Source organism: Martes martes (assembly GCF_963455335.1).
Source record: "Martes martes genome assembly, chromosome: 2".
NCBI classification, from domain to species: Eukaryota; Metazoa; Chordata; class Mammalia; order Carnivora; family Mustelidae; genus Martes; species Martes martes.
This window is the reverse complement of record NC_137889.1, coordinates 118,748,717-118,763,459: the sequence shown is the minus strand read 5'-3', so window position 1 is coordinate 118,763,459 and position 14,743 is coordinate 118,748,717. Positions and strand designations below refer to the sequence as shown.

General features: G+C 39.5%; 1 protein-coding gene across 1 annotated transcript in view; it reads left to right on the top strand.

The window, feature by feature from the left end:
* Positions 1-14,743, top strand: part of PRDM5 (PR/SET domain 5) — a 213,540-nt gene that overhangs the window by 60,476 nt on the left and 138,321 nt on the right. The window contains exon 3 of the mRNA XM_080797672.1: positions 12,500-12,622. Within this exon, the coding sequence (XP_080653798.1) occupies positions 12,500-12,622 (123 nt within the window). The remainder of the gene's footprint in view (positions 1-12,499; positions 12,623-14,743) is intronic.

Sequence of the window (14,743 nt, the reverse complement as noted above, 5' to 3'; positions counted from 1 at the left end):
AGAATCTGTACTCAGAAAACTATAAAATACTCATGAAAGAAATTGAGGAAAACACAAAGAAATGGAAAAATGTTCCTTGCTCCTGGATTGGAAGAACAAATATTGTGAAAATGTCTATGCTACCTTAAGCAATCTACACATTTAATGCAATCCCTATCAAAATCCCATCCATTTTTTTTAAAGAAATAGAACAAATAATCCTAAAATTTATATGGAACCAGAAAAGACCTCGAATAGCCAAACGAATATTGAAAAAGAAAGCCAAAGTTGGTGGCATCACAATTCCGGACTTCAAGCTCTATTACAAAGCTGTCATCATCATGACAGTATGGTACTGGCACAAAAACAGACACATAGGTCAATGGAACAGAATAGAGAGTCCAGAAATAGACCCTCAACTCTATGGTCAACTAATCTTACACAAAGCAGGAAACAATGTCCAATGGAAAAAAGACAGCCTCTTCAACAAATGGTGTTGGGAAAATTGGACAGCCACATGCAGAAAAATGAAATTGGACCATTTCCTTACACCACACACGAAAATAGACTCAAAATGGATGAAGGACATCAATGTGAGAAAGGAATCCATCAAAATCCTTGAGAATGCAGGCAGCAACCTCTTCGACCTCAGGTGCAGCAACTTCTTCCTAGGAACATCGCCAAAGGCAAGGGAAGCAAGGGCAAAAATGAACTATTGGGATTTCATCAAGATCAAAAGCTTTTGCACAGCAAATAAGAAGCAATTAACAGAACCAAAAGACAACTGACAGAATGGGAGAAGATATTTGCAAATGACATATCAGATTAAGGACTAGTATCCAAAATCTATAAAGAGCTTAGCAAACTCAACGCCCAAAGAACAAATAATCCAATCAAGAAATGGGCAGAGGACATGAACCGACATTTCTGCAAAGAAGACATCCAGATGGCCAAGAGACACATGAAAAAGTGCTCCACATCACTCGGCATCAGGGAAATACAAATCAAAACCACAATGAGATACCACCTCACACCAGTCAGAATGGCTAAAATTAACAAGTCAAGAAATGACAGATGCTGGTGAGGATGCGGACAGAGGGGAACCCTCCTACACTCTTGGTGGGAATGCAAGCTGGTGCAACCACTCTGGAAAACAGCATGGAGGTTCCTCAAAAATTTGAAAATAGAGCTACCCTATGACCCAACAATTGCACTACTGGGTATTTACCCCAAAGATACAAATGTAGTGACCAGAAGGAGCACGTGCACCTGAATGTTTATAGCAGCAACGTCCATAATAGCCAAACTATGGAAAGAACCTCGATGTCCATCAACAGATGAATGGATGAAGAAGATGTGTTATATATATATATACAATGCAATACTATGCAGCCATCAAAAGACATGAAATCTTGCCTTTTGCGACAACGTGGATGGAACTAGAGGGTATTATGCTTAGCAAAATAATTGAATCGGAGAAAGACAACTATCATATGATCTCCCTGATATGAGGAAGTGGAGATGCAATGTGGGGGGTTTGGGGGGTAGGAAAAGATTAAATGAAACAAGATGGGATTGGGAGGGAGACAAACCATAATTGACTCTTAATCTCACAAAACAAACTGGGGGTTGCTGGGGGTCGGAAGGTCGGGAGAGGGTGGTGGGCTTATGGACATTGGGGAGGGTATGTGCTATGTTGAGTGCTGTGAAGTGTATAAACCTGGCGATTCACAGACCTGTACCCCTGGGGATAAAAATTCATTATATGTTTATAAAAACAAAACAACAACAACAAAACCCTAACGTAGGGTGTTCAGAGGGCTTCCAGATTGCTGAACACACTGAGGTGCTGGGAAGAAGGTGTACTCAGAGAGACACAGATGCTTTGTACCTCTTTTGCATACCTTTCCCTATGCATCTCTTCCAGCTGGCTGTTCCTGTGTTGTATCCTTTTGTAATAATCTGGTATCTAGTAAGTTAAAAAAAAAATCAATCATTGGTTTAATTTTTTCTATAGTGAGTCTTATCTTATGCAGGGCTTAGGTTCTGAAACCAGGTCTTAGGGCAAGAACCTCCTATAATTAAAATTGTGGGCTGTGAAAAGGAACGGTCCTTAATATTCAAATTTGTTTTCTTTCTTTGATTTTAGATTTTATTTTTCTTCATTTCCTATTTCCTTTGGTTGAACGGATATAGTTTCTTTTGTGGAAGTTAAATATGTGTGCGATGAAGCTGTTGATTTTGAAATGACCTTCTGCCTCTTCTGTTGACAAATTTGTATCCATTCCTTCAGCACCTGGCCTGAACTCATCTTGTGTGCAAGGGTGAATGGGGGTGGAAGGGTGCAGGGTGGGGTGGGGGGTCTCCAGGACCATTCCCACATTTGGAGATTCACTAGAAGCATTCATGGGATTCAGCATGCAGTTTTACTCTTGGCTAAAATTTATTGAAATGATCTAGGAAGGTTATATAGTCAGATCATAAGGAGAAAAGGCCCAGGAGTCTATAGAAACCCATGTGTGGATTTCTTTATGCTCGCTCCCTCCCAAGAGGGCTCACGCAGAGCACACTCTTCTCTCAGTAGAGAGAAGCCACACATGTGATATTTCTGTACAAGGAAGTCTGTTAGAAATTTAGTACTTTAGTACTAAATTTTAGTACCCACAATTTATACTGGGGACCTGTGGGTACTTTCTGCCTCGCATGTTATAAAATCCCACATTTGGGGCACCTAGGTGGCTTAGTCATTAACATCTGCCTTCAGTTCAGGTCATGATCCTGGGGACCTGGGATCGATCCTGACATTGGGCTTCCTGCTCAGTAGGAAACCGGCTTTCCTTCCTCTCCCACCACTCTCCATGCTTGTGTCAACCGCCCCCCCCCCCCAAATAGGTAAGTAAAAGCTTAAAAAAAAAAAAACTAAAAAAAATCCCAGATTTATAGAAGAAGAGCAGGTGTAAACTAAATTGTTTACTCAGTGTAAGCACAGTGAGCCATCCTTGTCCACTACTGTAGACTAGGGACACTCTGAGAACCCGAGTTCCCACATGCCAGCCAAGGGCCAGTCTTAAAGGGTGACTTTCTAAGCCTGGTGGTCTCAGGCCTGCTAAGTTTATTCTTTTTGTACATCTTCTTGATTGGAAGTTTTCTATAATGTACTCTTCTCTGCTCTGACATTGACTTTTCATGTTGGTCCATTCTTGGAACCTGGCACTGTATTTTGCTTTACACCCATGGGTACTAAATGATTTTGAAATGAATGAAGTTCATATATGTATGCCACCTTATAATAATCAGTACACATTGCTTTGTGAGTTAAAGAAATATTTGTTTTCTCTTTCCTCACTAATACTGAAGATGTTGAGGAAAGAAACTGTCTTTTAGAGTTTCATTTCTGCCTTTCATAGTACATTTTAAAATAACTGACAAAGAAATGTACAATAAATGTTGTTTAATGTTGTTTACAGATAAATCTCACTTTTTAGAATCTGTTCATCCCAGAATTATGAAGAGGGAAAGGATAAACTTTAGTAATTGGGAGACATCATCGTAAATTCATTCTTACATAAAAACAGCTCATTTGGCCTGTATTAAGTTATGTACATTTTAAAGATGTGAATGAAGAGAATATAATTAATTTAAATGGATTGGGTAAATTTAATTTTAATTGCTTGTGGAAAAAAACCATGTACTTTAGAAAAAAGTCTGACAACATGATGACTATAGCAGTGAAACTTGGGTTAGAAGATCAGGATCAAAGGAAAAGTAGAATTTTTTCTTTCATTTTTTTTCTCCCTATGGACTGCACTCTGCTCTTTGTTATTCAGTGTTTCCATAACCTTTGCCTGGAAGTTGAGATACAAAGCATCTTATTCTACCATCAAACTGTGATCTCTGAATCTTGGAAATTATCATTGTTCTTTATACAACCTTTCTAGTGATTTCATGTCTGGTGATTAGAATTTTGCTACTCAAATTTGCTTATTATTATTTGGCACATTTTGTTTACCCTTTTAATATGCCACAGAGAATGTTCTCCTGAAGCTGACTTCAAGGCTTTAAGTCTGTGTAAGTTTTTAGATCTATATTAAACAATTGAGCAATACTGTAGTCTCATAAAACTAATTAGATTTGAAATTCTGTGAATTGTTTCTGATGGATCTGATGGATGTTACCAAACTGTCAGGAGACATATTGACTTTATTAATATGGTTTTCTAATTTGTCAGTGAAATAACACTTTAGTTATAGAGAAGTCATTTGCCTTATGATATTGAAAAAATCAAAAAGTAAACAAATAAGCCACTAAGTTGTCAAAATAGATGCTACAGTATTCACACACTAACCCTTACATACCATTTACAGGAAACCCCTAAAGCAATGGGTGTAACCAGCTAATGTCAGCCGAATTTATTCTTTTTTGTTAAGATTTTATTTATTTATTTATTTATTTATTTACAGAGTGCGTGGTGGGGGGAAGCTGTGGGAAGGGAGGCCAGAAGGAGGGGCAGAGGGAGAGGGAGAGAGAGAGAACCCGAGGCAGGCTCCTCGCCCAGGATGGAGTCCAGCATGGGGCTGGGTCTTAGACCCCTGACATTCTGCCCTGAGCTGAAATTAAGAGTCAGACACTCAACTGACTGAGCCACCCAGGTGCCTGTACCTTATTCTTTATGCATCAAGACTTTTCTATCCAAAATGTCATTGAAATCGGAATACCTGAACATGTTTGTAAAGCTATAGAAAGGTACCATGGCTACAATGTGAAGGTTGTCTCATAAATTTACTGTGGAAAAGATCATGCACTTTTGACTGTATCTTCCAGTTTATATCAGTTATTCCTTCTTTAAAAAAAAAAAAGCTCAATTTTCAAAGTAACTTTGAAAGGCAAGATGTGAGTCAAAAAAGGAGTGCTTTTAAAAGTTTTACATTAAAGGGCACCTGGGTGGCTCAGTCGTTAAGCTTCTGCCTTCGGCTCAGGTCATGATCCCGGGGTCCTGGGATAGAGTCCCTGCTCGATGGGGAGCCTGCTTCTCCCACTCCTATTCCCCCTGCTTGTGTTCCCTCTCTCTCTCTCCCTTTCTCTCTCTGTCAAATAAATAATAAAATCTTTTAAAAAAAAGTTTTACATTAAGTCTGTCATTACTCTCCTAAGATATTTTTGAACTTTAAAAGGAAATAAAGGCAATGGCAGTTTTTAGAAAAGACTTAATGTTTAAAAAAAATTAGCTGAGCTTTTAGTGAATAAAATACTTATCAAGACCATCCCCAAATAAAAAGTATCCAACCCGGAGTGGTCAGTTGCCTAAGTATAGATAGGATTTGCTTACCTACATAAACTTCACCAAGGTGCTCAGTTAGACTTGTCTTTGTGTCTGACTGTATCTTGAGAATGTGCTTGATACAGTTTAGTTGACTATAAAGGAAACTTCAGTTAAATGTAAGGTAGGGAGCCAAAAAAGCCTTTGTGATTTTAAGTTGCATCTGTAGATGTGACGCCCCATGGTGGGTCATCTGGCCGTTTGTATGCCATATTACGTCCTGTGTTAAGAGAGTGTTGGCAGATTCCTGTGCATCCATAGAGGACAGCCAGGATAGTGAAAGAGCCTCAGTCAGATCAGACAAGGGGAACATTACCCGTCTTGCAGAAGAGAAAACAAAGAGGAGGGACTCTGGTCTTCAGAAATTTGAAGGTCTATAAGTGTAAGAGGAATTAAAACTACTGAAGAGGACTGGGCTGGAGTTGATGGCAGTTGGTCACAGAGCAACACGTGCCACTTCGGCTGATTCAGCTGAGATGGTATCTGGATTCTTACTTCAGGGGTTGAGGCAGGTGCTGTTTGAATATGTGTTTGGATCTGAATCGTGGTATTTAGGATGTCTTTCACGTTTGTTCCTTGGAAGAAGTTAGGACTGCAGAAAAACGGTACGGATGTTTCTGGCTGTGCCATTGGAAAACGGCGTTTGTGTTGAAGGTGTCTGTGAGCCACCGTGAGCCTCCGTTTCCTAGTACTTTAGGATTGCAGATATCCACTGGTGTGCAGTGCTGTCCTGCATCTTGCTTCATTTGGTGCTCGCACGGTTTCTGTGAGATCCAGGAGGAGGGACTGTCAACCCCATTTTGGAGCCCAGGACACTGGGCTCAGCTCCGTGAGAGGGAACAATTCACTCGCAGTGATATAGTCAGAGCTTGTGTAACACCAGCGTTTTCCCCACTCCAGAGTACTTTTCTGACGTTCCTTTCAGCTTGACATACTTAGGGCACTAATTATTTATAATGAACAACAGACCTAATTTTTCACATGAATCATTTTAAGTTATTTAACTTCCTGTGCATTATATTCTGAATGCTGTTCAGTTAAAGAGACTGGGATCTGTAAAAATCTGTTTTTCTCTCTGTCTGCTTTTCCATCTGAAGATGTGGGAATCCAAGTTTGGAGTGATTAGATAGTATGGGGGTTAGATATAAGCAGATACACCTCAGTGATATGTGTATGTTTGTGTGTGTCCATGTGTGTCTATATATGTGTGAGTGTGTGTATAAGCCCAAAGCAAGCAAGAATTTTAAACAGAATCCTTTGAAAAATCAACAGAAAAAAAAAAAAAAACCATTCCCTTTGTTTAGGAACCCTAAATCCCTAGTTTCCTAGGACAGTCCTTGCTGATTTCTGAAAGTGGGTCTCTCTGTGGCTTAAATCTCACAAAGTGGGGTGCCTGGGTGGCTCAGTCATTTAAGTTCTGCCTTCGGCTCAGGTCATGATCCCGGGATGGAGCCCCGCATGCGGCTCCCTGCTCAGCAGTGAGTTTGCTTCTCCCTTTCCCTCTGTGATCTCTGTGATTGCTCTTGCTCTCACTCTCTCTCTCAAATAAATACATAAAAATCTTTAAAAAAAATGACAGTGTTATGCTGTCAGAATTGATTAGGTGAGCAAACTTGTTTTTTGTGCTTCTGAAGATACCCTGAAATCTGTTTAATTAGACACTGAAGGCAGGGCATCTGACCTAACTTCAGTTAAAAACAATCACAAAAGAAAATGCCTGTATTTTAAATATAAAGATATGATGACATTGTATACTCTAAAGATATCCATACCTTAAATCTTAGTACTTAAAACTAGCTTCTTTGAAAAGCCTTGTGGAAAGATAGGAAGGGAAATATATTTTATTTAAGAAGTAAACCTATAACATGCTGGGACTTCTCATTAAGGACATTATTACTATATATTTTGGAACTGACTGTACTTCACTGCCATTATGTTTTACCATATTTTAAATAAAATTCACTTGGTTACATTTGGCCATGTCTGGGGACAAATAAGACTGATTAGCTTTGCCCTGATGTCCTATTATATAGTCAGTAAAAATTTCCCCAGGCATTCAGAATAATAGAGAAGGAGAATAGTAGAGTAAATAACACTGTGGATTTTTTCTTGTGAAAATTAACTATCCACATAGTAAATAAGCTCTTCTGTCTGTAGTTGACCCAATTTAACACAGAAAATATTTAAATTCAGGAGAAAAAATTTGTACTGGTTACCTAGTAAAAAAATTGCCATTTTTTCCCCTTTAAGTTACAATTTAGGGGGCGCTTGGGTGGCTCAGTAGGTTAAGCATCTGCCTTGGGCTCAGATCATGATCCCAGGGTCCTGGGATGGAGATCCTCCTCGGGCTCCCTGCTCAGTGGGGAGCCTGCTTCTCCATCTCCTTCTGCCCTCTGCCTCTCCCCCTGTTGTGTGCTCTCACTCACACTCTCTGCCAAATAAATAAATAAGATCTTAAAAAAAAAACAAAAACAAGTTAGGATTTTTTCTTATTGAGTTGATTTTTGTTTGTTTTTGTTGTGATTTTGTCTGTTCTTTACGGGGTAGGAAGATAAAATCAAGTGTGACATATTTAGTACTACTAATCTCTGGAATGAAAAAAAGGGAGAGAGGCATATTAGCATGTTCTCTTGGACACTTCAAAAGTGATGTCAGTAGCATTTAACAGAGACTGGAACCTGCCAAATTCCTACATAGTTATAATTTACACTTACCATTAAGTGGCAAATTCATTGACATTTAAACAACTATGTGGAAGTATGAATGTTTTTGTTTTTATATGAGGATTTCTTTTGCCTTTCCTTCCCTACCTTAGCTAATTTTTTTGTGTAGCTGGCTTATGAAGTCTGTGCAGATCAAACAGGGTTTGGGATTGAGATGGTTTTTATTTCAAGAGGAGGACGTTTACTTCATTACAGGCCCCCAGGCATGCAGAAGACGATCCTCTTAGGACAGTAACCAGTACACTTCATTTTCATGAAAATTCAAATGAAAGATGATGGTATTTGGAAGACCAGTTTCGACAGGAAAGAAAATACACTTTTGGCTCCAGAGCTTAGTTAGATGTTAGAACATGATACTAAGGAATATCTTCTTCATTTGTTAGACTTTAAAAATGTTCAATTTATTACCTCAGCATTCAGTATTAAATTAGAAATAGATAAATGGAGACTTTAATAGTAGCCATCTGTCTGGAGAGGTTTTACTTGATTTTTCTGGAGAAGAAGGATGGCTTAGATGATCTTTGAATATCTCTTTTAGATATTTCATGAGGAGAATGCTGTGGTTAGGGTGGGAAGGTTCAAGTCATGTGTGCAGATAATCTAAGAGGTTCAGTGAAGTGTTGAAGACTGGGATAGGGGAATGAGGCATTTGAAAGTTGGAGAAGACAGGTGGCCCGCAAAGATTGTGGAGGAACTTAAAAGTCATTTGGGTAGGGTGTTCAGAATAAAATAAACAGTCAGTGGGTCTGTTAGTGACCAAAAAAATTATTTCAACTATGAATATGTAAGCAACTATAGTACATGATAGTGTTGTTATGAAAATATAAGTAAAAGTGAATCAATATATAAATTTGGATGTATTTAGGGACGCCTGGGTGGCTCAGTCGGTTAAATGTCTGCCTTTGGCTCAGGTCATGATCCCAGGGTCCTGGGATTGAGCCCCACATCAGGCTCCTTGCTCAGTTGGGACCCTGCTTCACCCTCTGCCTGCCACTCGCCCTGCTTGTGCTCTTTCTCTCTCTCTGAGACAAATAAAAATAAAATCTTAAAAAAAATTTTTTTGGATGTATTGGAAGTGACAGATTTCATCGGGATTTTAATATGAAATTAAACTGTACTTGTCTCTTAAGGTGTAATATGGTGTGAGAAGGTTATAGATAACCAGAGAGTGCTTACTTACATCTAATGGACTGGAAATGAGTCACTAATACTGAATAATTGGACATAGTTGGAGCCAAAGGGCCTGGGAGAAAGCTGAAGTACACAAAGAACAAACAATGCCCCTGGTAAAATGTGCTTACTATAATTCATGGAGAAATCTTTGTTATATTTCACATCTTTGAAGAAAGAATTCCAAATGTCAAGCACATCTGATATATACTGTACTTAATACCAGGCAACAAATGTATGACTTAGAAGGGCCATTGACTGGTTTCTGTAAGTAGTGCTATCCTCTCAAACTGAGATATGTCACTGACAGAGCCATTGGTGTTTCCCTACATAAAATTAGCTGGATTGTGTGGATTTCAACAGTAGTAGTGTTAAGGGTGAGAGAGAGTCTGTTGTGTGAATGGAGGTCTCAGTCCTTGGATTCCCCAGAAGATTTATGTGGGGATCTGCACTCCAGTAAAGACAGCCAGAAGGAAAGCAGCAAGCACAAAGTAGTTCAAAGCAGTTCATTAAAGCAAACGGACACTCTTAAGATGGGAGAGGGGACATATTCTGGGAGGTGAAATCCCGTCCTAGGTTGTTTTGGGATTAGGTATTATTGGGTCTCTCTGGGGAGGAGGAGCTTTGCCTTAACAGTGGGCTGGTCTCTAATGATTAGAGGCTGCTAACGGACACTCTTAAGATGGGAGAGGGGACATATTCTGGGAGGTGAAATCCCGTCCTAGGTTGTTTTGGGATTAGGTATTATTGGGTCTCTCTGGGGAGGAGGAGCTTTGCCTTAACAGTGGGCTGGTCTCTAATGATTAGAGGCTGCTTCCAGTCATTTGGGAAACTCCTCCCACAGGTTGGGAGGGAGAGTTTGACCCTGTGAGGTTTGTGCCAGAACCTTCTTGGCAGCCTCCTCCTGGGGGGAGGGGAGGTTGTACCCATAGTGCAAGTGAGTTAGGATGAGTCTAGGGGTTACCCTGGGGCAGAGGTCGAAGAAGAGAGGGCATGCTCTGCACTTTGGCTCTTGATCTGTCTGCCCCAAGGTCTTGGAAGCTACAAGGTCAGGATGTTTGTCTTCCCAGGCTTTTAATGTGTAGTTTATTTACCACCCCAACTCCTGTCTCTATAATTCCCCTTTAGGGATTTGGGACTCTGCCTTGGGGTAGTCCTTCTGCTAGAGTCTAGCTTCCACCTGACAGTTGGTTCTGAAATTTTTCTTTCAAGTATTTAATGGCTTTGCCTTTCCTTCTGCTTAATTTAGCTGTTTGTCAGTATAAACAATTTTGTTATTGTTGCTGTGGAGGAACCAAGAAAGGAGACTTTATACCCAAATATTTAAAATGATTTATTTACTCTGCTTAAAGAAAGTTGAGCTGATGTCCTCTTTGAGGAGAGGTACAGAAGGTCCTTTCGATCTATCAGTGGGCAGTGAGGTAGTGGGCAGTGAGGGTTCCACCTCAAGGGGTAAGCAGGAACAGTACAATTTTCACTTGCCTCCCAAAGGAGATCTTCTCAGCGTGAGTTTTTTTCATGAGAAATTACAGATTTCCATAGCTTCACCTAAACATGCGAGAGATAAATAGTAGGTGTTTATAGTCCTAAGTTCTTCTTTTAGCAATTATAATAACAAAAATTAAATTCCTCCTTCTTAGTGAGGTCTGGCATCTCATTAGCGAGATCTTTAAATGATTATTGAGGATCGTTTGGCATTGAAGAAAACAGGAATTGTTTGAGAAACATGGCAGTGAATGTATAAGGTAGTAGGGACAGGCAAACTCTTTTTTCTGGACAATATATGCTAAAATCCTGATACACAAGTTTTTGTAATGTGCAGCAGATTTTTCAGTGTCTAAGTTTTGGGGGGATAATGAGGTCTCTGTAGATGGCTTCCTAGTCTGTACATCAGTGTGTGACTGGGCCTGTGCAATCTGTCTGGTCTCAGTGCCCCTCGTGTTCTCCGTTGCTCATTCTGTTCCACTCACAGAGCCTTTCTATTTGCCTTTTCTGTGCTGTTCCGTCTGTCTGGGGGCACTCTCCAGCTCTCCACTGGCTGCTGGTGGTGCCTGCCTTCATTAGAACTCTTCTCAGTCTCCTCTAAGATCTCTGGGCTCTCCTCACTCTGCTTCCTCTCTCTCTGCATTCATTATCTTCACAACTCTTCTCTTTACCTGAAGTTATATTCTATGCTTGTTTGTTCTTAAGTGCTGCGATACTAAGCTTCAACTGTCTTGTTCACTGAAAGATTCCCAGTGCCTGAAGCTGGCCTGTGGTAGGAATCAATAAATTATGTCCAGTGACTGCATGATTGGCCAAATGTGTCGTGAAAATACATACCTTAGTAGGCTGGTTGTGCTTTATTTTATCAAATAAGATTTTGGAAATGTAGAATTTGTTTATCCCCACCCCAAGTCTGCAGAGATGAATTTTTGTTCTTATATTTGTGTTACTTGGTGTTAGAGATCTGAAGTGCTGATCACTCATTCCTTCTTTCCCCCTCCCCTGGATTCCAGTTGAATATAAACACAGAGTGAGTTGGATGGAGATTGACATATGCATTACTGAACTGAGCAGTGCCTGATAACCTACAGTCCAGAGGCTTTGGAGAAGCTCCATTTGAAGCAACTTGGATTCAAGAATGTCCATTGGACTCTCCACTCCTTTCAAAGTTTCCTCCCTCTCTCCAACTGAATCTTCAGTGGGTCTGACCAGGAGGGTTTATGGCATGAAACAAAAGACAGTGGGCCCACTGTCTTCAGCAAGCCATGAGCAGGCCATGAAAAAACAAAATGGAACCTGTTTTATTCATCAACTAGTTAAAAATGTGAAAATGTGGCTCAGTGGAGTCCACTTCCACTGGTTTCATTAGCAAGTTCTCATCATATGGAAATGATTCAGTAAACAGGTGGAGAGAGGAATTGAAAGGATTGCTCCAGCTCCGTCCCCTCAACTGGGAACCAGCCTCTTCTGTGGAAAAAAGGGGACAGGTTGCAATTATGGTTATCCCCTGAGTGATTGCAGTTGCAACACGTATATTAAAATATACCTACAAACAAATAATTTTAACCAGAAAAGAGCTATCAACACAGGATGTTTCTGAGAGTTGCTTGCAATTGTGAGTCATCTAGACATCTGCCAAATAAAATAGGAGACTCTATTTGTACACATGTTTAAGGGGAAGACTGGATGTTAATCCAGCATCTATTCAACACCTGTCAATAACAAAGGTATATGCTTATGAAAAAATATCATATCCTACCCTTGATATGTTTAGTATGACCAATACGGACTTCAGGTACAAATTCAGGAGCTTTTTATGTTTCAGGTTCGTGGGAGTAAGGGAGAAGTTCTATACATTTTGGATGCCACCAACCCACGACACTCCAACTGGCTTCGCTTTGTTCATGAGGCACCATCTCAGGAACAGAAGAACTTGGCTGCCATTCAAGTGAGCTTATTTGCTTCTTATTTGTACTCTGCACTGTGAGGGGAATGAACTAATTTATAACTGCACTCCCTGTTTTAAATTTATTCCCAATGACCTGCTTCAAATAACAGTAACTAACTCATAAAGCAGAGAAATCCCATCCATTCAGCTTATGCAGGAAAGGGGCAAGTCTAGTTGTAAATTGACACCAGATCACTCTCTTTATGAGAATTCTTGAGGGAATGAATTATGTGGTCTGATATTGTCCTTAGCAGATCTCATTTTCAAGTACTTTTAATTCATTCAGTGAACATTTATTGATAGTTTCTTTATTGGACGGTTTATTTGGCTCATCGTGCAATATTCTGTGTTATTTTTGGGAAAGGCTTCATGGAGAAAGTTTATGTGGGTATATCCTCATGAATGGATTTTGAGCTTTTTGAAGATAGTATATTAGTCAGGGTTTTCCAAGGAAATAGAACCAGTAGGATATCTATATCTATACCTATATCTATCTATCTATATCTATCTATCTATTTATAGAGAGATTTATTTTAAGGAATTGTCTTATGTGGTTACGGAGGAGGCTGGCCAAATCCAAACTCTGCAGAGCTAATGTCCCACTTTGAATCTAGAAGCCACGGGCTGCTGTAGAACAAGGAAGAACCAATGTTCCACTTCACATGCTGTTGGGCTGGAAGAGCAGGTATTCCAGTGTGAAGGTCGTCAAGTAGGAGAATTCTCTAATTTGCAGGGGGGTGGGAGGTAGGGGGGTGGTTTCAACTGATTGGCTGAGGCTCACCCCCACTGTGCAGGGCAATTTGCTTTACTCAAGTCCATCTACTTAAATGTTAATTTCATGCCAAAACACCATCACAGAAACACTCAGAATGATGTTTGAACAGCTATCTCGGAATCCTGTTGCCCAGTTGAGTTAACATGTAAAATTAACCATCCTAAGTAGGAACCATATTTTATTGAATTCTGTATTCCTGTATTCTAGTATAGTGCTTCATATAACATTGGGCTCTGATAGAAACTATGTTTGAACTTAGGTGATTCCTCAGTAGAAATTAAGCCAAGAAGAGAAAAAGTTAAGGCAATATGTTTTTAGAGGGGTCCTCTAGTTAAAACTCTTTGATCAGATGATTAGTAGAAAAAGAAACATTGCATTTTTGGGGGAAATTGGCTGATCACATGTGAAAACACAGCTTCTGGATCCTAAACTGCAAAAGAAGAAGCAAAACAATGGTTGGTAGAAGTAAGAGAGAAGGAAAAGAATAAGGTATTTCCTTAAGTATTTACCATGTGTACTATTCTAGAAGCTTCATAAACATCGTGTCATTTACTTAGATCAGAAAAACTCTAGGTTTAATATTTGCTGAGGGTTATGCTGATTTCACTCAAGTGTAAAACCAACAGTCACAAGAGGGAAAATATGCAGAATTGGGTTTTAAAGTAACCAGAAAAGATGGTCATCTAGAATATTCCATTTCCTGATGTTACTAGCTAACCACATTTTCTCAGTTTAAATAAGTATTGGATGACCAATGTGATTACTGTCTTTTTTGGTCTGGATAAATGAGAGATGCCTCTTACCAACAGTCTAGGTTGGGCTGGAAAACAGGATCTTTCGGCAATTAGAGATATTCAAGCCATTTTTTAGATGACCCGTGACATACATTGATCCAACCACAGATTTCAATTGATTTTTTAAAATGTGTAAATATTAACCTTTTTTTCAATTATTTTATATATATTTTTTGTGGTTTCCTGATGCAGTCATCTCACAGCATCTCCAGTTAACTCATAATTTTAATTTATAGACTCAGTTTTAGTATTTCCTTGTGAATGTTACCACTATCAGAAAGCCTACAGACCCATGAAATTTACTTTAGGCAAACCCACTGTTTTGTGTTCTTTCTTTATTACTGTTTTAGAGACTGTTATTCTATTTAAACTAGATTCTTTTCTCCTTATGCTTAAATAATAGCTTTAACCTTTGCTCAGATGCCTTTTGTTTGAGACATTTCTTCCTATTGGCTGTTATTTCTGTAGCATCGGTAACTCTCTCCATTTGCCCAGACTTCCAAGGTTTTGCCCGCTCAGCTTTGAATTTTGTGTCAGGCTCTCTCAGATAAG